Source organism: Ahaetulla prasina, chromosome 7 (genome assembly GCF_028640845.1).
Source record: "Ahaetulla prasina isolate Xishuangbanna chromosome 7, ASM2864084v1, whole genome shotgun sequence".
In the NCBI taxonomy this organism is placed as follows: Eukaryota; Metazoa; Chordata; class Lepidosauria; order Squamata; family Colubridae; genus Ahaetulla; species Ahaetulla prasina.
In genome coordinates, this window is record NC_080545.1 from 77,359,637 (window position 1) to 77,381,640 (window position 22,004).

The following is a 22,004-nucleotide window of genomic DNA, read 5'->3' on the forward strand; positions in this document are numbered from 1 at the left end:
CACAGCCAGCTGTGGCTGCAGCTGGCTGAACCGGGATGCCGGCATCCACAGCCACTCTGTCTTGGAGGGATTGAGCTTGAGTCTGTTTCTCCCCATCCAGACCCGTACGGCTTCCAGACACCGGGACAGCACTTCGACAGCTTCGTTGGGGTGGTCCGGGGTGGAAAAGTACAGCTGCGTATCGTCAGCGTACAGATGATAACTCACCCCAAAACTGATGACCTCACCCAGCGGCTTCATGTAGATGTTGAACAGGAGGGGCGATAGAATCGACCCCTGAGGCACCCCACAAGTGAGGCGCCTCGTGGTCGACCTCTGCCCCCCTGTCAACACCGTCTGCGACCGGTCAGAGAGATAGGAGGATAGGAGGAGAACCACCGATAAACGGTGCCTCCCACTCCCAATCCCTCCAACCGGTGCAGCAGGATACCATGATCGATGGTATCGAAAGCTGCTGAGAGATCTAATAGGACCAGGGCAGAGGAACACCCCCTGTCCCTGGCTCTCAATAACCGTTAAACTCCTCAGCCCGTCCCTGTAGGGGGTCATCCCGCCCCTCCTGATGAAGGAGGGAGCGGGTCACCCGGAACAGGGCGGCTGGGCGGTTATCTGCCGATGCAATGAGGGAGGAAACGTAGGAACGTTTCGTCTCCCTCATTGCCACTAGATAGGTCTTAGTAAAAGACCTCACTAGTGTCCGATCAGCCTCGGAACAGCTAGACCTCCAGGTGCTCTCTAGGCGTCTTCTCCGGCGTTTCATCTCCCTCAGCTCCTCAGAGAACCAAGGAGCCAAGTGAGATCTACGCCGGGTCAGAGGCCGCAAAGGCGCGACACGGTCCAAAACCCCAGCCGTGGCCCGTTCCCAGGCCGCAACTAGTTCTTCAGTCGTGCCGTGGGCAAGATCCTCAGGAAATGGCCCAAGCTCCGTCTGGAACCTCTCCGGGTCCATCAGGCACCTGGGACAGAACCAACGCATTGGCTCCATCTCCCTGCAGTGGTAAGCGGCGGTCCGAAAGTCTAGGCGAAGGAGAAAATGATCTGACCATGACACCGGTTCCGTCACTAAATCTCCTAATTCCAGATCATTAATCCACTGTCCAGAGATAAAAATCAAGTCTAGTGTGCCTCCCCCCGTGTGTGTAGGGCCATCAGTTACTTGAATCAGGTCCATGGCCGTCATGGAAGCCAGGAACTCCTGCACTGCCATCGACGACAAGCCGGCCGATGGCAAGTTGAAATCTCCCATGACCAAGAGTCTGGGAATCTCAACTGCCACCTCGGCAAGCATCTAGAATATCCATTTGTAAAGCTACCCATTCCCTATTAATTATAATGGAGGGGAATTTCAGAGACAATGTCAGTCTTCATTCAGTTTCTTTAAGTCTAGAAAGTCAGCTAGGAGTTGGCTGGTATTGGGCTCTTGTTCCTTTCCCCTTAGTTTAGAAAACATTCTGCTCCAATGTCTAGTTGCCTTTTGGCAAAACCACCAAAAGAAAAACATCCGAATCTTTCGAGATTAATATAAAGGAATTAGGTCAACTGTACGCAATCTAGTATCCTTCAGATATTGAGGCTTCAACTCCAACAATGAGACATTGTGAGAGATATACTCAAAAACATCTGGAGCACATCAGGTTGCTTACATGTGACTTGACACATATTGGGTCTGTCATATCTGACATACCTACATCTGATGGTTAATGTTCAATAAATTGAAAATAGCTTTGAACCAGTGGTGGAATTCAATTTTTTTACTACTGGTTCTGTGGGCGAGGCTTGGTGGGTGTGGTGTGGCTTGGTGGGTGTGGCAGGGGAAGGATATTGCAAAATCTCCATTCCCTCCCCACTCCAGGGGAAGGATACTGCAAAATCCCCATTCCTTCCCCACTCCTGGGGGAAAGATATTGCAAAAGCTCCATTCCCACCCCACTCTTGGGCCAGCCAGAGGTGATATTTGCTGGTTCTCCGAACTACTCAAAATTTCCACTACCGGTTTTCCAGAACTGTCAGAACCTGCTGAATTTCACCCCTGCTTTGAGCTTTTCTCCCCAAATATCTATTTTCTCTTCAGACTACAGGGAAACTGCCTCCCTGTCTAAAATTAACAGATTATTGCAACACTGTGAGATTTCATCTCTTTCCTCCACCTTCTCATGTGACTTTTTTTGTTTCTTCAGCCTGGAGAAAACCTCTATCCTAAAGACGAAAATGGAAAATGGCTTTATCATGAAACAGATCTATGTGCCACATGGGAGGTGAGTATTTAGGAAGCATTAATCATATTGTAACTAACAATATCTAAAACCTTCTCACCATCCTTAGGACATCTCTCCCAATAAATTTAGATGGGAAAAGAAAGTTAGGTTCCATTGGACACTTCAACAGCAATGGATTCTGAGTTTTACGCTATACTGAAGCCGTAGTATTAGCCATAAACCTAGGTGTGCTCAAGATTGATCAATCTAGCTGTTGAGACTCTAGAAAGAGTGCAGAGAAGAGCAACCAAGATGATTAGGGGACTGGAGGCTAAAACATAAGAAGAACGGTTGCAGGAACTGGGTATGTCTAGTTTAATGAAAAGAAGGACTAAGGGAGATATGATAGCAGTGTTCCAATATCTCAGGGGTTGCCACAAAGAAGAGGGAGTCAAACTATTCTCCAAAGCACCTGAGGGTAGAACAAGAAGCAATGGGTAGAAACTAATCAAGGAGAGAAGCAACTTAGAAGTAAGGAGAAATTTCTTGACAGAACAATTAATTAGTGGAACAACTTGCCTGCAGAAGTTGTGAATGCTCCAACACTAGAAATTTTTAAGAAGATGTTGGATAACCATTTGTCTGAAGTGGTGTAGGATTTCCTGCCTGGGCAGGGGGTTGGACTAGAAGACCTCCAAGGTCCTTTCCAACTTTGTTGTTGTTGTTGTTGTTGTTGTTGTTATATTTATTTATTTATTTTATTTATTTTTCAATTTTTTATACCGCCCTTCTCCGAAGACTCATAGCTGCCTGTGATAAGGAGGGATATCATTTTGGCAAAATAAAAGAAAAATAAAATAACAACATAACACCGCACAATACAGGAATGATCTGTCTACTTAATTGACCAAAATTACAATGCCACAAGCAGCATTGGAGCAGGTATAATAAATTGGGGCATGCATTCTGTAATTTGTAAAACATTGTTATTTTTAAGATATTTTGGCACATTAAATATTAATATATTATTATTTTATTGAAGTTTTTATTAAACTCAGTACACATCCAAGAGAGCAGAGAAACCTTTGGTGGCCTTAATGGTATTGTTTGTGTAGGAAGTAGAATTCCTTCAAAGTTTAGAGACAGAGAAACCAAACTAGTAAGAATGTAAAAGAAACGAAAGGATTGTTCTTGTCAGCTCAGTGTTGCAGACCATATAGCAAGCAAAACAGTTGTGATGGCAAACAACGTGTGATGACTCCCACCTGGAGTTAATCATGGGCATGCGTATGGACTTGAACCCAAGCTCAGAAAAGGACAGAGAGAAAAATCTATTGAAGAAGGCTAATACCAAGACAGAGATGAAAATTGGGTAGGTTCTCGAAACATGGTGATGCTTGAGCCACAGGACTGGGCCAGAAACATTTGAACTGGTAATTCCAGAATCTGTCTATCCACATCGATCCCTCCCCCACTTCCAAGAGTTGTTGCCGTGTATCAGCTTATCAATTCAAGCAATGAGAGAAACCCCAGAGAAGTACCAGGTTGGAAACCCTTGATAGACTTTTTAGATGATGATGATGATGAAAATAATAATAATAATAATAATAATAATAATAATAATAATAATAATAATAATAATAATAATAGCAGCTAATAATAATAGCTTCCTGCAATAACACCAGAAGAACTGCAAAAAACTGCAGTACTTGGAACATCATACATCTTAAGAAAGTACTTGGTTAATACCTAGGACGCTGGCAGCAACCCGTATCGACCATCAGCACCAGTCAATGGTACTTGTGATGCCTTTTTGAATGTTCAGTTGACTGAGTTTCATGTTTAATGAATAAAGTAAATCTTCATCATCATCATCATCATCTTGTGATTTATGATTTTGATGAAGCTATATTATAGAAAGAATAGAGCCCTGATGTAACTTTAGAGAGAGAGAGGTTAATATATAATTTACTGCTGTGAAAAATATTGGAGCTACTTCTTTATATTTTTTGTATCTATCTTTGTAACGGTCTCCTTTTTCTTCCATTTTTTTTCTTATTACACTTTTAGCTTTATCCGTTTCTTTCTTTTTCATTTTCTCCAGTCCAATTTAGTTTACATTATTTACTCTTACTTTTTCTTACAGCTTTTAAGTGTTTGTGTTTGTGTTTGTGTGTGTGTGTGTGTGTGTGTGTGTGTGTGTGTGGAGAGAGTGAGTCACTAAATATTGAATATGAATTGAGGTGATTTGAGCACTTATACTATTTTTAATAAGGATCATTAGTATCTTCTCCCTTCTCCCTTTCTTGCAATTGCTGTTTGCTATTGCTTCTCCCTGTTTGCCTTCTCTCCCACCTTCCTTTTTCTAAATTCCGACCAAGAACAATCTTTTGGTGAGGGATGAGTCAACCTGTCCTTACATCTCCTTTGCCTTCCTCCACTGGCTGCTCTCAGCTATGTAAACCTGAACTGAACTTCCAAAGTTCCTTAACCAGCATGGGCATTGCTGAGAACGGACCTTCCATTTCTGGGAATTAGTCCACCTGAGGAGCACTTAGATTGGTGGAGTTCACCATGGATTGTTTCCTTGTAACAGCATCACAATTCTATCACCCTGATTTATTTTGTACCCCTAAGCAGTAAAAATATTATTTGCCGGTTTATTACACTGTTTTGCCTACTTCATTCTGACAGGCTTTGGAAGCATGCAAAGATGCAGGCTTGGTGAAATCTCTTGGTGTATCCAACTTCAATCGTAGGCAGCTGGAAATGATTCTGAACAAGCCAGGTTTGAAGTACAAACCTGTCAGCAACCAGGTAATGACATTGAATAGATGAGGCCATGTAAGCATGTTGACTTTCTCATGTAATGAGTGGCATAAGCCTTGACTAGTGTATCTAGCATCAGAATATCTTTATTTTTTATTTTATTTTGTCACAACAGTATACACAAACAATTGTCATAGATAAAACAACATGTATTGAAGAAAATATATAAGTAAAAATATGCATCAATAATATTAATTTGATATAATGAAGGGAAAAATAGAACAGGAACGGTAGGCACATTTGTGCTCTTATGCACGCCCCTTATAGTCCTCTCAGGAATGGGGTGAGGTCAATAGTAGACAGCTTTTGGTTGAAGATTTTGGGATTTTGAGTAGAGACTATGGAGTCAGGTAATGAGTTCCAAGCATTAACAACTCTGTTACAGAAGTCATATTTTCTGCAATCAAGTTTGAAGCGGTTGACATTTAGCTTGAATCTATTTTTTGCTCTTGTAATATTGCGATTGAAGCTGAAGTAGTCTTTTATAGGAAGGATATTGCTATAGATGATTTTGTGAGTTAAACACAGGTCATGTCGGAGTCGACGGAGTTGTAAGTTTTCTAATCCCAGGATTTCAAGTCTGTTGGTATAAGGTATTTTGTTGTTTTCGGAGGAGTGAAGAACTCTTCTAGTGAAATATTTCTGGACTCGTTCTATTGTATTTATGTCAGAGATGACGTATGGGTTCCAGATGGATGAGCTGTATTCAAGAATAGGTCTGGCAAATGTTTTGTATGCTCTGGTTAGTAGTGTAGAGTTTTTAGAAAAGAAGCTGCGTAGAATTAGGTTTACAACTCTTAGGGCCTTTTTTGCTATGTAGTTGCAGCGGGTTTTGGCATTAAGGTCATTTGATATGAGAACTCCAAGATCTTTGACAAGGTGGGGGTCGTCAGTTAGGTAATGTCCATTAAGTTTGTACTTGATGTTAGGGTTCTTTTTTCCAATATGTAAGACTGAGCATTTGCTGGTTGAAATTTGGAGTTGCCAAGTTTTAGACCAATCGGAAATTAAGTCGAGATCTTCTTGAAGGGTAGAAGTATTATTAGTGGTATTAAATAGTTTGACATCATCAGCAAAGAGAACACAATAACTTGAGATGAGGTCACAGAGATCATTTATGTATAGTATGAAGAGTGTTGGTCCAAGAACACTACCTTGGGGAACGCCACTTGTATGATGCGTCTTCATGATTTCCTGTCATAAAAAAAACCTGTCATTTTTTATATATTTCTCCTTCCAGCTTTGCTTTTGGTTTGCTCTAAAACATAAGATAAACAAACATGTTACTAAAAACAAACAAAATCTTATCCTATTCATTCAACCTTCCCTACAGGCCTTTCATTTTAAAAACGAACAAGGAGCCAATTCATAGTCAGGACAAGCATAAAATCATGTTAATTTTCTGCTCAAGGTTTAATCATGGGAAATTAAAGTAAGTGATTCCACTCTATTCCCAGAAGAGTCCTTCACCCTTGGGAGGAGGGAGGCATTTTGGGCAGTGACCATCTGAAATACTATCTAAATATGTAGTATTTTACAGAAAGTCAGATTAAGTCAGAATGGCCTTATTTACTCCGATTAACAGCTTTTTCAGTTTTTCTGATCTGGGTCATCTGTTCCATAATTCATTTCAATTTCATTTCAAATCTTTATTGTCAGTGCACAACATATGTGCAATGAGATTGGCTGAGCTCCCTCAGTGTGCACACACACACCCCGGCAACACAATACAACTCACAATGAAGACAGAAAATCCCTAACCCAATAAATCATATTAACAAAACACCCAGTCCTATTGCACCAGTGGGAACATGTTACACGTTGCGCCAGCCCTGCAGTCCATCATACTACATAGTCATGATGTTATTTCTCATTCAGGAGTCTGACAGCCCATGGCTGTTCTTCAGCCTGTTTGTGCGGCTGGCTATGCTTCTCTATCTCCTTCCCAATGGTAGGAGGGTAAAGAAGTGATGACCAGGGTGAGAATTGTGCCTAATTCTTTTAAGTTGATGAGTAGAAGACAAATGTTTATGAACACACCATGAATGCACCATACACTCTATGAAAAAAAGGTGGGAAATAATAAAGCGACCCAGCTGATCTTTATATCAAAGACAGGGAATCATAATGCTTGCATTGAACTGAAACATACTAAGAAGAGAATTTCTGAATTTTGTTGAATTGGTTGCTGCTAGTTGGAGGAGTGGGAGGAATCCTAGAAGAGAAGAGGTTTGGAAGTGATGTCCGGAATGAGGGTTCTTTTTCTTCCTAAAGGTCCATATCCCTTGCATCAAACTGATCATGAAAGATTAAGAGCAGATACTTGGCTTTCTTCCTTGGCAATTAATAACTGGAAATGAGAGCTACACAGCTCACAAGGCTATGCCATTGGAAAAATCTTGTGGCTTTTTTATTATTATTATTATTATTATTATTATTATTATTATTATTATTGTTGTTGTTGTTGTTGTTGTTGTTGTTGTTGTTATTATTGTTATTATTATTGTTGTTGTTATTATTATTATTATTATTATTATTATTATCTTGCACACAATGAGTTATCTTGCAGACAATGAGGTTCTCTAAGGCATATATGGTGTTTTTTTAAAAAAAAATATGCAAGCTTGCTAAAAGCAAACTGTCTTGGCAGTTGGAAAAGGTTATTGTGTTCCACCAGTTTGAGTTTATAGTTAAAACACGTGGATTAGCCTAACTGAAATCTTCCTCCACCCCTTTAGAGGGCCCCACTTTAGCAACAGGAGATGGATTAGAATTTGTGGTTCCCTTGGCTTACCGTTACCATAAAAGGATGGAAGACTGAGTCAACCTTAAACCTTTGAACTAAAATATTTGCAAAAAGCAGATACCTCACTAAAATAAGTTGTACAAATACATATAGCCCCTCCCCCTCCATTTTGGGGGAGGAAAAAAACAGAAAAGATTATAAATCAAGAGATTGTTAGTTCTAGTCCTGATTTAGGCATGAAAACTGGCTAAGTGACCTTGGGCTAGTCACTTTCTCTCTACCCTAGCAAGAAGAAGGCAACAGCAATCCGCTTTTGCAATCCTGGAAGTCTATAGGAGTCAACACTGACTCAAAGGTGTGCATACACACTTAGAGACACACACACAGACACACAAAGTGTCAGAGAGAAGACTTGATTGTGCCAAACCCTGCTGAATTGAGTGAGGTCTACTAAATCAGTGGTCTCCAACCTTGGCAACTTTAAGCCTGGCAGACTTCAACTCCCAGAATTCTGGGAGTTGAAGTCTGCCAGGTTTAAAGTTGCCAAGGTTGGAGGTCCCTGTCCTAAATTATTTTGCACATTTTTGCAAAATGCAGCTATAGAAGCTACATACCAGAGACAGAAATCTGTACAAGAAAGGAAGCTTATTATTACTTCCATAGTTGATGCTTTATCCTTTGGAAGTTTTTGCTTCCTGCAAAAGTAAATACAGCTAGCTTTGTTTTTGTTCCTTAACTCTGATTTTTTTTTAAAAAAAAATCTGTCTTTCCCACTCTGTAGATTGAATGTCATCCATACTTCACTCAACCCAAACTTTTAGAATTCTGCAAATTGCATGATATTGTTCCTGTTGGGTACAGTCCACTAGGCACATCAAGAGATGAAAGCTGGTAAGTTTTTGCATTGAACATGAAGAGGAGGAGGGGAAGAGGAGGAGGAGTGAAGCAAATGTTAAAGGATTTATGGTTTAACGCTGATGCAACTTTGTGACCAAAGCAAAGAAACAGAAACAAAGAATGTTTTCTCATGGATCAATTGTGATGTTCCATCACTGAGATTGACATGGCGATTCCATGTACAGTAGTGGCCATAATTATGGAAATCTTTTGGGAAAAGTTTATTTTCTAAAACTAGTTAATAACACCACTTTCTTTTGCAGTAGTACCATAAAATTATATATCAATGGAAAGATAATTTAATCAAGAATGTAATGCAATAACCTTTAAGAAGGATTTGCTATTAGAATAGCAGTTATAGTATAAAGAAGAAAAGTGAAACATGTAGAAAAAATCGGATGTACAAAATACAAAAGATATACAAAAATTATCACCATGTCAGTTAATAGTTGGGCATCGTTTAGTATGAATTACGGCCTTACAACATCTTCCCATGGAATGAACCAAACCTTTTAGTTCTGCAGCTGTTGTAATATGAAACCAAGATTGAATGATTGCTTCTATTAACTGGGTTTTATTGCTGGGTCACGGCTGACTAACACGTTTCTTTAATCAGCTGCATAGATTTTCAATTGGGTTAAGGTCTGGACTATTCCCAGGCCATTCCAACAGTGGGATGTGATTATCTTGAAACTCCAAAAAAAAAAGTGGTGTTATTAGCCATCAAACCTGAAAACTACATTTTTCCCTAAAGGTTTCCACAATTTTGGCCACTACTGTAGGTGAAGAGAGAAGTAAACATGAGGTAAATCATCAACGTAGAAGTCCTCCTGGACTACTCATGCCAGCAAAGCAGAAAGTTGAGTGGTGGGGATGATGATAGCTCTAACATATTCCTGATCCAATCTCACTGAATGCCCCTTTTTTCTTATGACCGCTGACAATGCACTGCTAATAGAGAAGCAGAGCGGGATCAGTTCTCTAATTATATGTCCTTAAATTTCTCTTTTCCCTATAAGTCCTATTTTATTTTAATGCTACAGCCATCAGAACTCTAACCCTAGCTCTTAGCTAAATGGGTTCATTTTTCTGATAATCACAAAGCTTCTTTTATTACCTAATGAAAATAAGAGTGTGAATAACGATTAAGAGTAGGCTGATTTCAAAATAGCATTTGAAATGCCAAGACATCTTGGCATTTTGAATGCCAAGACATTTTTGACTCCTAGCAACCACATAGATATATTTTCTTCTATCCCTAACATGTTCTTTCATATCTCCCAAGGGTGCACTCATTGCTTCTATGACTAAGCCCATCCAACCAATACATCCACTGCTGGTTTTCCTCTTCTTTTCTTTCCATCTCCCTTTCCCAGCATTGGAGCCTTTTCCAGAGAGCTGGGTTTTTGCATAATGTACCATAAATTAAATAATTTAAGTCTGATCATTTGTGCTTTAAGTAAGATTCGTTCAATGATCCATTGGTTGCTTTATTGGCTGTCCAGGATATCCTTAGGAATCTTCTCCTACACCAAAGTTATGCTCTTCATAATCCTGTTTCCTTAAAGGCCAACTTTTGCTGTCATAGGGAATACCATGGTTTGCACAATTCTAATATTTCTAGGTGTAGATCCATCACCACATTTGAGTATCGAAGCTATCCATCACTTTGATGCCTTCATTGTCAATTTTAAGGTTGGTTGTTCTACCTGCTATCATTAATTGGATCTTTCTTAAATTTAATTTTGGTCCCATTATTTCACTGTACTCTTTCACTTTCAGTATTAAGGATTGCAGATCCTGTGTATTTTCAGCTATTAGGATAGTGTCATCAGCATAGCACAGGCTATTGATGTTTCTTCCCCCAGTTTTTAAACCACTGCCCTCTTCTTTCAATCCAGTTCCCTTAATATATATTCTGCATATATAAATCTCCTTTTTTGGTGTTGGAATGTAGATTGACTTCTTATGCTTGGTTATTGTGTCATTCTTCTGATTTGTTGGCATAGTTTGGCTATTTATTATTTATTTATTTTATTTGATCATACAAGGCTAGAACCTTGTATGATTTTTATTCTGTTGCCTGCCATATTTCAGTGAGTATTTCTACAGTTTTCACAGTATAAGAGGCACCCGAGTATAAAACGCACCTTAGTTTTTGGGGAGGAAAATAAGAAAAAAGCTGATTGGCAGGTGGATCAGCCTCCTGGAATACCCCCAATCAGCTGTTCCAAGAGGTGAATTTTAGCAACAAGTTCCTTGGTTGTGAGCTCTGCGCCTTGCTTTTTTTTTGGCTTTTTTTTCTGCCTCTGAAACTTCTGAAATTCCATTTCAGAAAAAACTTTTTTCTGCCTCTGAAAGCCTCCGAAACAGCTTCAGAAAAAAAGCCTCTGAAGCTCTGTTTGCGGACTTCTTTTCTGAAGCTTCATTTCTGATGCTTTTTTCAGCCTCTGAAACCACCATTTGAAAAGCTGGGCGGGGCTACATTCGGAGTATAAGACGCACCCAGATTTTCACCCTCTTTTTGGGGGGGGAAAGGTGCGTCTTATACTCCAAAAAATACGGTATATCAGTTCCTATAGCTTTCCAACTTCATAATAACTGCTGATTGAACTTCATGCTAGAGGTACTTATAAACAAGGAATATCTGCTTAGGTATCTCAGATGTTGATATTTCTACTGTATAGTTTTTCAGTATGTACCTTCCATCTTTCTTTGATCTTCTTTCAAAGTATACCAATTTGAGGCTGGAACCTCATTCTGAATTCAGAGATCTTTTGAAAGACTTTCCTTGTTTTCCATGTTTGTGTCCATCTTCAATGTCTTTACAAATGTGATCGTAACACCATTTCTTGTCTCTTGTAATACCTCTCTGAAACTCTTAAGTTAATTTCTGAGAGTTTTGGCTTTGGATTCTCTTCTCTTCCATGGTTTGTTCTGCCATCCACTTTACTTTCTTCTCTTTCTTCATTTTTGGCAGTTCCTTTTTTCATTCATCCTTAGCCATTTCCTTAATTTCATTCCATGATTCTTCACTCAATGAAGTTTAAGACTTCGAAGAAATTTCTGATTTTCTCCTTAAAAAAATAGAAAAAGAAAATGGTGGGTATATATTCTAGATCTAGATCAGGGGTGTCAAACTGGATTTCTTTGAGGGCTGCATCAGCCAGCCCACGGAGGGGGAGGACGGGCCAGGTGCCTTCTGCAGCATGCTGCCGGCCAAAACAGGGCACATTTTGGCCAGCAGAGTGCTGTAGGAGCCCCCCCCCAGGCCGAAAATAGGGCACAGGGGGCTGCATGCGGCCACCCATGCCCCATTTTTGCTGTCAGAGACAATGTGGGTTTGTCCTTTGCTATTTCCAGGCATGGGTCAGATTTAAACACCTTGAGTTTGACACCCCTGTTCTAGATCATATCATGGAAACTGACTGGTTTTCTTCTTCTTTAGCTTAACATGGAGCCTGCATATGAGCTATCTGTTAACTGTTCCACAGTTAGCACCTGGCTGTCTCTTTGATGGTATAATCAAGCCCCTCCACCTCCTTTTAACAGTAATATACTGTATTTTTCGGACTATAAGGCTCACTTTTTTCCCTCCTAAAAGAGGCTAAAAATTTGGGTGCATCTTATACTCCAAATGTAACCCCCACCACTGGCCCCCACCCTTCGGCCTCTGCGTGTCCTCTTCCTGGCTGCAGAGGTTGCCACCGACAATGGCTTGTGTTTTTGGCCTCCATGCGTTGCATTTTCAGCCTCCAAATGCTCTGTTTGAGAGCCCTTCAAGGCTGCAGGGATTGCCAAAGCGCATTGCTGCCGATCGCCACCCAAAAACATGATGTGTTTGGAGGCTGAAAATGCGATGTACGAAACCCAAAATGGCTACCCGGAACAGCTGCTGCCTTCTCTTACCCCTTCTGCGCTTCACCTGCTTTAGTCACTGGAGCTCCCTCTGATGATCAGCTATGCTTTTGAAGCTGTTTTTCAACCCCAACGCGGTGCTTGCAAGCCAAGCAATCTTCCGCGCTTTGCCTGCTTTTCTAATTGCTGGTCCCTCTGACGATCAGCTGTGCTTTAGAAGCGGTTTTTTTAGCCCCAACCAGCCCCAACCTCAAAACCAGCCGGAGAACTAATGTGCTGATGCTGACCAAGCTAAGGATGCTAACCAGATGAATTCCTGGTAGGCAGAATTTTTTTTGTCCTTTTTTCCTCCTCAAAAACTAAGGTGCGTCTTATATTCCAGTGCATTTTATACTCCAAAAAGTTAATTTCTGGTGATGTCCATGTATAGAAACATCATTTTGGATGAAGATAATGATAGCTATGAAGAAATCATTGGAGTAGCAAATAATGATAAGTTCGTCTCATGTTCCTTTCACTTTCCTAAGCCATACAATCCAATAACATTTTTCTTCATCGTGTTTGCAGCTTCATCATTCCAGTCACCAATCACAAGCAGCATATCTTGCTTGCATGTTCTATTAAATCATAGAATCATAGGAAAAAAAACCATAGTTAATATTCTGACTCAATATGTTTACCTATGAAGAAAGCAACATTAGAAGTCGTGATCACCCTCATTCATGGCTGAGATTATGTAATTATTGAAGACATGAATTTTTATTTGAAAACAACAAAAGATGACTAAAAATGTAGAACAGACGAATAAAAAGTATGCTTCGAGAAACAAGTTATAGTTTCACGCACAGGAAAATATAAAACATGAAAAGCAGACTGTTTCAAAAACTCTGTGTGTGAAACTATTCAGGAGAAGAAATATGTCTTTTTGGCCATGATTTCCATTATTGATTTCAGCCAGCTCCAATTGGGAAAAGGCATTTCTTTCTATATTAAACAGTCTGAAAGAACAGATAGAAGACCTCTTCTAAGGTCATGTCTTCTGCAGATGTTTTAAATTCTTCCATTCTAGCCAATTTACTTTAAAAAAAAAACCTGAATACAAGATTGAAAGCTAGAATATTTTAAACCAATGAAAAGATTTTTAAATAAATATTAGAGCTACACATAAAAAAAGTTTTTCTCTACTATGGCAGCTTAAATCTTGCTTTCAGCCTGAGGACAACCTTTGAGTTTCAATTGTCCTTTTACCCACCTGTTCATATGCCACCATGCAGTGGTGGTATTCAGCCGGTTCTATCCGGTTTGGGAAACTGGTAGTGGTGGCTGCGCGGGGCTCCGCCCAACCACCCAGACATCATCGTGTCCTGTGTTTGATGCTCTGCGCATGCGCGAAAGGCCCTGCGCATGCGCACGCGTGCTTGCATTTGCGAACAAGTAGCAAAAGTGAATACTACCCCTGCCACATGGTTAGGTTTCCCCAGTGAACTAAATCTGGATCCATAAGTAACATGCCTCAGTTTAAACAAGGATCAATAGTGTATTTGATTTAGTAGTGGATGTATGGTACTTTTGATTATTTTCAAACTTGATCACAATAGTTGTCTTGTGCCAGCTCCTTTTCAACCCCATGTTGTAATCTATGTATTTTCCTCCTAAGGAAAATCTGATTCATTTTGTCTCTTTGTGTATAAGGGTGAACGTATCTTCCCCTCCACTCTTGGATGATCCCCTGCTAAATGCCATTGGAGAAAAATACAACAAGACAGCAGCTCAGGTAGCCCTGCGCTTCAGCATTCAGCGTGGTGTGGTGGTCATTCCAAAAAGCTTTAATCCAAAGCGTATTAGAGAAAACTTCCAGGTAAATGCAATGAATGAATGCAATGTAGACTCTTCCCAACTTAAACAAATTGAGGCAATCTTTTAGATTTAGAGTCTGTTACAAGTGCCATTACTATTACTCTATCTCCAGTTGTATCTGGGTGGAGATATTGCAGCTGTGATTTATCCACTGTAACCCAAGAATGAAAATCATTCTGTGCCAGCAGCCTTCTTCAACCTTGCACCTTCCAAATATATTGTCCCATCCTTTCCAGCCAGCATGGCTCTTGAGGAGTTTTTTAATCCAACCTTTTGGGAAGGAGTCTGGTTGGATTAGAAACCAGAAGGATAAAAGATCAGACATCTTTTTTTCCCATCTCCATTCTTTCAGATGTCTGTAACACATTTTTTATACATTTTGAAAGCTAGAAGTTGTCCCCTTTTAAAAAGCAAATAAATATAGTAGGTAGCACAAAACGAGGAACATGTATTTTTCAGATGTTACTGAACTACAGTTCCCAGCAGTCTCGGATAGAGTGGCTAATAGTGAAGGCAGCTGCATGTTAAATTTCAAATCTTCTGAAGGAACACAGATTCCATATCCCCAGAGAGAGTATAGATTGCTGAATTTGATTGCTGATTAAACTAGGGCCAGTCATGCTCTTACAGGGTGACATAGCATGTGATAAATGTGAATGCCCTCTTTTCCTCTCCTCTTTTTTTAAAAAAAAATTCTCCAAGGGATTGCTTCTTTCCTTCCATACAGTCAATTAAATTTGTCATTTTGAATCCTTATTTTAAAACTCCTTTTTGCAAAGAATTTTACTGTGTTTTTCTTCCATAAAATGCTGCTAGAATTAACATGTCTCTTTCTTTTTTTGTGTTAAGATCTTTGACTTTTCCCTCACTGACAAGGAAATGAAAGAGATAGAAGCTCTGAATAAAAATGTCCGCTATGTGGAGCTTTTAATGTAAGTCCCTGAATAATTCCAAAGATTGACAATTGGGGGAAATTTGTGGTTTTTATGGGATACTCTCTACTGCACTGTCACTTTTTAAGAAAATAAAATTGAGGGCTATAAATGATTTGTAAACAGATTGGGAAATGTTTGATTTGTATGTCTTCTGAACTTGCCCAACTGTTTTGTATAACACATGGCTAAAACTAGAGCTTAGAATAATGTGTGAAGAATTCAGGATTCTAAATAGCCATCACATCAAAGAATGGATCTCTTGAACTTCACACTTTTGCTTAGGCCTATCCTTAGGACATCCTAAGGCAGTTGCTAGTAGCCAAAACCCAAGAATTCATTTGGCTGGGAAGTTGGCACAAAGCCATTTTCTGTTTATTCACCACTCTCCTAAAATTCATGCTCCCATGAGTACAACAAAGATTAAGGCCATATAGGAATTATATATCAGTTTTCCTTTCAAAGATAGCTTCTGTTATGACCCAGACCCAAGTAGGTAGCAACAAACTCAGTCCGTGATAAAATAAACTTTATTTGTACAGCTGGGAATTACTTCATTCAACTCAAAGGAAAACAAAGGCCTCCCAAACACAAATTCTTCAGTTATCACAAACCTGAGTCCAATTAGGCAAACTGCCAAAGGCCGTTCCTGATAAATGTCCAGAAGTCACCAAAACACGAAGCAGAGGATGCAGCTACAACGTTGTTTTCCGACAAGCTGAAACACCCGTGCTGGTGTGTTATTAAGCCTTATGGGAGGGGCCAATCATCTCTTGGCCCTACTCCCGAGTTGTCATCTCTGCTTGAGCTGCTCTTGCTTTTGGCAGCTCTCCTCATGCGTACATTAGGAACAGGCTCCTCCTGTTCCTCTGCCTCACTACTATCAGTCTCTGGAGGCTCTAGAGTCCGTACCTCACTTCCCGATGGCCCTAGCCTCACCTCAGCCTTATCGCTGTCCAACTCCGTTGCCAGCATCGTAGGCTGCTGACGGACCACAACACCTTCACTTTTCCTCAAGCCCTTACCTCAGCACATAGAAATGTACAGTAATTAGTACCACAGAGTTCTATAAAAACAGGAACATCCCTCATGTTGTGTTTCCAGACAGAAATTTGAATATAAAAGCAATAGATGAATGCTAAGATCCATGACTCCTTCATAGGTATATTGGATTAAAATCTCGAGAATTTTTAGACAGCTAGATAGCTTTTGACTGTAGTGTCTTCCCTCAATGCAACAGTCTCCACCATGAAATTCTGTTCATCTTGAAGCTGGAAAATGGCTTTAAGTTTTCCAAAAAAAAAAAAAAGATTTAGGAGCACGAGGGGCTATTTGATGAGGCTACTGCTCACTTTCAGGATTGATATCATTGAAATTAGTGTCAAGAAATCTGCAGATGAATAAACTGAAGAAGAAATGACACCAAGAGAGGCTTTATTTTATACCCTCCTGTCTGCTGGAAGCTATCCAGACCATCCATGTCCTTAGATAACCAAATGAAGGATCCAGCTTTAGCCCCAGCAGCCTAATTAAAAGGGATAGCCAATCTCAAATTGGATTCCTGGCAGTCCAAAGAAACTAACAAAAAGTTAGCCAAACCAAAAAGGCCAGAAACCTTTGGCAGTTTGGAGAGCTGAAATAAAATTCAGTAACGGCTACGGTCCTCAGCATATTTAGCTAAGTCAGCAAGTGTTAAAGAAGTATGCTTTTCTTTTACTTCTCAATAGCAATACTTTGGATATGCCCTTTTGTAGGGCAGGGGTCTCCAAACTTGGCAACTTTAAGACTTGTGGACTTCCCTATGCTGATTGGGGAATTCTGGGAGTTGAAGTCCACAAGACTTAAAGTTACCACTCCTGACCAGGGGTGGGTTCTACTTACCTTTACTACCGGTTCGCAACGGGGCCATGCGTGCTTCTACACATGCACAGAAGCTTCCTGATGATGTCGTGGTCGGTGGGTGGAGCCTCCCACTGGTTTTACTACCGGTTCTTGTGAACCGGTCTGAACTGGGGGCAACCCACTACTGCTCCTGACCTAATGCTATGAGATGTAGATTGTAAAATTCCAGACAGCAAGCCAGTCCCACAAAACTCATTGAGTGATTTTAGGCCCCCACTGTCTCGACCTAATCTATTCATACAGGTAAAGGTGGAGATTAAGATTATGCTGTAAGCCACCCAAAGTCATTGGATATGAGATGGGCAGCAAATAAATTTCATAAAAACAAACAAATAAGATTAGGGGACTTCTGCTCTCAGAGAAAAGGAATTAATACTCTTAGTAATACCAAGTCTTCAAGATGAGTCCATAATTTCCATCAATCATATGAAAATTAACCTGTCTCATTATGAGATGTTTTTTCAACTTCCCAACCTATCCAGATACTTGCTGAAAATCTCTCGTCCAAGTAGTAACCCAGTCTGATCTACCTTAGCTTCTTGAGCTTAATCTTAAAGCCAGCTGGTGCTGCCAGTTTCTGACACTACACTCAAACTAATAGTAATGCTTATTTTTCCATTAAGAATTTTAGTACAATTCTCAACAAAGTTCCAATGACAACCAGCCTTTTTATTTCTTCAGAAGCCTTAAGAGAGGTGGTGAGCCAGGAAGGGTATCTAATATATTAATATACAACTGTTGTATGCTTTTCGGCATCATGGCCCGAAAAAATAGTACTGAGAGTTCTGGTTTAGCAATTTTGGGAGAGATGCAGTATTTTCATTCCTATACTAGTTTTGCTCATAGCAAATACTGCTTGTGAACCAGTTACGTGACTGTTGGGTTTTGTTTTTTTAATAGACTTTATTAATCCTAACTTTTAATTTCCTGCAGGTGGAAAGACCATCCTGAGTATCCTTTCCATGATGAGTACTGAAAATTTGGGGTATCCAAGAGCATACATTCATTCACCTGTAGTGATCTTGGCTAATATCTTATACTTTGTATCTGGTGGTAGTTCTTAAATCACTTAACCTAATCCAATCCTTAGCGCTACAATTTACGTAGTGGATATAGAAAATAAGGCACATTCAGAAAAAAAATGTTTTAAAACTTAGTGTGCAAATACTGCCAAATGTAAACTTTAGTAGGGGAAAGTGGGATTCGCTTTTTGTTTTTTTACATAGATATGAAAAATATATCTTTCTCTAGCTGTCTCAAAACTTGTCATGATTAACACACATGAAAGAACAGTTCTGGTTAAGCCTGCAGTGAACCAGAACTACTGGATGCAAAGGCAGGAAACTTTGATTGAGGGCAGCAATTATTCCAAGTAAATCTGGAAATAATTTTTGGGAATTGTTTGGGGTTGCTTTCTACTTATTTGTTTAATGGCCTTCCAGATTAGAACACTCTTTATTCTTATAGCTAACTTATATGTTTCGTTCCTATTACAATGTTTGTATGAATAATCACATTGTATATCCCCCTGAAATAGCCTCCCTGAAAATGCTTGCTGTCAGATGTGCTAGATTGCAACTTTCATATTTCCCAGAGGCCACTTGCTGAAACAGAGAATGGGAGATAACAAGGAGGACCTGCCTTCATTTCCAACAGTTTCTTGCTGTTCCCCTCTAGGCTGTAAATGGAAGGAGAGAAGAACTTAAAATCTGAGCCCCCCAAAAAAATTTAAAGCTGTTCCTAATCACCTTGCAGATCCGAGTGAACGTTTTGTAGATCTAAGTGAATATTTTGAACAATTCAAAGTAAAACGAGAGTTAGTCCTCAACTTATGACCTTTTAGCAGCCATTTCACATTATGAGGTCACTGAATGATTGGTGGTTATGACTGATTTTTGGAATTCTGGCTGTCCCAGCAGCCGCACAGCACGTGATCACAATTTGAGTACTTTGCAAACTGCACTTTGTAACTACTTGCCAAGCACACTGCAGTCACATGATCAACATTGCTACCTTCCATGCCAATTTCCCCAGAAAGTCAAAGGTGTAGCTAGCAGAGAAGATTGCAGATAGCTGGAATAAACTTCCCAACCTGCACCTCATCCCCCAGACCTTCTGGGCTTGCCCCATGCCAGCCACTTGTGCGCCCACACTCTCCCTCCCCAGTCTGAGTGGCTCCTCTTGTTTAGCCCACACACTCCAATCCACGCAGTATCGCTCATATCCCTGCTCTCCCTTCCCATGTTATGCTGCACCTCTCGTGCACCCTTCTAGATCATCCTCCACAGTCCCACTCAGTGGTAGGATTCAGCCAGTTTGCATCGGTTCAGGCGAACCGGTTAAATTACCTGGCCCCCACTATCAAAGTGGATCCTGGGCGCTGTGCTGTGCTGCAATGAAGAAATGGGCAACAGAGTGGCCGGCACGAGAGAAGGAGAAGGGCACTTTCCTTCTTTCTTCTCCCTGCTCTTTCTCCTTCCCTCATGCTGGCCACTCCATTGCCCATTTCTCCATTGTAGCGCGGTGCCCAGGATTCCCTTTGATGGGGGATTAATTTAACAACTGGTTCACCCAGGGTCAGGTTGGCTATCGCGGGAGGCTCGTCCCGCATGTGAGGTGGAGCTTGAGGATGGGGATGGGCCACGCCTCCCATGACAGCCAACCTGACCCTGCGTGAACTGGTTGTTAAATTATTTGAATCCCACCACCACTGCTCCCACTCACCTCTTCTCTCTCTCCCTCACCCAGCAGAAGCGATTTATCAGCCTGCAGGCCTGGGACTTACATTTTCCCTGCAGCTTCCACACTGACTTTGGTTGTGGGAATCTGGCAGGAAGTTCCCTTACCTAATGACTGTAGCATTCAATTAACAAAGGCAGCCGGCTCTTCAGAGATTGATATCACTAAGCAATGCAGTTGCCCCTTATGCCTGCATTGCTTACTGATGGAAATTCCTGGTCCAATTGCCGTTGTAAGTTGAGGACTATCTGTACCATCATTCTCATTCCGCGGTTATAGTTTGGATTTAAAAAATGCATGGCACTCATGCACAGAAGGGCAACTTTGGCTGCATCCTTACCTATCCTTGATTGGGATGTAAAATTTTAATCCTGCTCCAGTAAGATTAGTGGAACTTCGCCAGTAAATCCAGTAGGAGTAAAATGTAACACTCTGTGCTGTACAAAATGTGCTGCAGTTTAACTTCTGTATGCATTCATCAAACAGCTGGAGATGGAGAAGGCATTAAAAAAAATAATCAAGGCCACCATCCAAAGTTAGATGTGTCTATGTCCCATTTAGAACACTCAGTCTTTTAGCAGCCTGACATTCTGCTTTTATCTCAAACCACAACTAGAAAAACGGTAACTGTCTTGGCGTAAGTATGTACTTTGCCTGAGACTTTGTTCCAAACTTTGACCATTTGGCTTTCAAATGCATACTAGCTGACAAATCTGCGCTGAGATGCAAAAGGCCCAAAATGGGAACGATAGTAAAATTAGTCCTCTAGTGTGTCGAAAGAAACCTTTGTGAATCCAGTCCTGTTTATTTGTTGAAGATTTAAAGCAAAGCAAGCCAAAGAGATCCCATTTCCAAGAGGACAGTCAATTTCCAAACTTATAATGGGGTAACTTTTTTTTTTTTTTTTTTTACTATAGACATTTTGGAACTGGGGACCATCAGCATGTTGTGATACAGCTTCATCTTGAGTTAGCATAGGGCATTTGCAGCATGCTATTTTTCTCTTGGATAGATGAAAAAAAATGTATTGGCTAATGCTATCCTTTGTTCACCAAGCAAGCACCAAGGCTTTATAACCAGCATGTCAAACTCAAGGCCCAGAGGCCAGATCCAGCCTGCAGGGTACTTAGATCTGGTCTGCAGGGCCGCTCTGGAAACAGCGAAGGACTGGCCCGTGGTGCCCTCCCAAGTTCCATTTCCTTTGGCAGAGGGTTGCAGGAGGCTGTGGCAGCCAAAAACGGAGCTCACGAGCCCATTTTCATTGCAGAGCGCTCAGGCCACCACAGACGCCCTTGATATGAGTGACTTCAAGCTGGCCATGCCCACCCTGGCCCTCGTGGTCAAATACAACCCTGATGCAGCCCTCCAATGAAATGAAATTTGACACCCCTGCTTTATTAGGTCTGATGCAGGGGTGAAATGCTCCCTGTTCGGACTGGATCACCCGATCAGGTAGCGATGGTGGCACGTGGGTTGGAGAACCGGTAGCAAAAATCCATGCCCCCCACCCCATGCTCAGCTGAGCCGCGCGATCATTAGAGTTGTTTTATTTTTACTTTTAAAAACATTTTTTCTTCGGCCGAAAAAATGCTTTTAAAAGTGAAAAAAAAGCCTCTGATGATTGCGCAGCTCAGCTGGGATTGTTAGAGCCTTTTAAAAGCATTTTTTCTACAATCTCTTTGGCTGAACCACCCGCCACCATCGTTACCAGATTGGGCAATCCAGTCCTAACCAGGAGCATTTCACCCCTGCATCAGACCTTATAAAGCTGGGGTGTCGAACTTCATTTCATTGGAGGGCTGCATCAGGGTTGTGTTTGGCTGAAGAGGTTGTAGAAAAAATGCTTTTAAAAGTAAAAAAAAAAGTTGGCCACGCCAACCCAGTCAAATTACCTCCCCCTACCTAGCCACGCCCACAGAACCGGTAGTAACAAATTTTACATTTCACCACTGGTCTGATGCATTTTAATGAGCCACTGACTCACAAGTTGTGACAATTTTTAAGGATTTGGGATTTATCATTCCACTTTAATTTTTTGAGATCTTGGGC

At 40.8% G+C, this 22,004-nt stretch overlaps 1 protein-coding gene across 2 annotated transcripts in view; it reads left to right on the forward strand.

The window, feature by feature from the left end:
* The window catches only part of AKR1D1 (aldo-keto reductase family 1 member D1), a 76,193-nt gene extending 57,011 nt beyond the window's left edge, over nucleotides 1-19,182 (forward strand). For both annotated transcript variants that reach the window (XM_058190404.1, XM_058190406.1), the window contains exons 4-9: nucleotides 2,178-2,255; nucleotides 4,890-5,012; nucleotides 8,552-8,661; nucleotides 14,218-14,383; nucleotides 15,232-15,314; nucleotides 18,150-19,182. In XM_058190404.1, the coding sequence (XP_058046387.1) occupies nucleotides 2,178-2,255; nucleotides 4,890-5,012; nucleotides 8,552-8,661; nucleotides 14,218-14,383; nucleotides 15,232-15,314; nucleotides 18,150-18,192 (603 nt within the window). In that variant the 3' untranslated portion in view covers nucleotides 18,193-19,182. The remainder of the gene's footprint in view (nucleotides 1-2,177; nucleotides 2,256-4,889; nucleotides 5,013-8,551; nucleotides 8,662-14,217; nucleotides 14,384-15,231; nucleotides 15,315-18,149) is intronic.
* The last annotated feature ends 2,822 nt before the right edge of the window (nucleotides 19,183-22,004 follow it).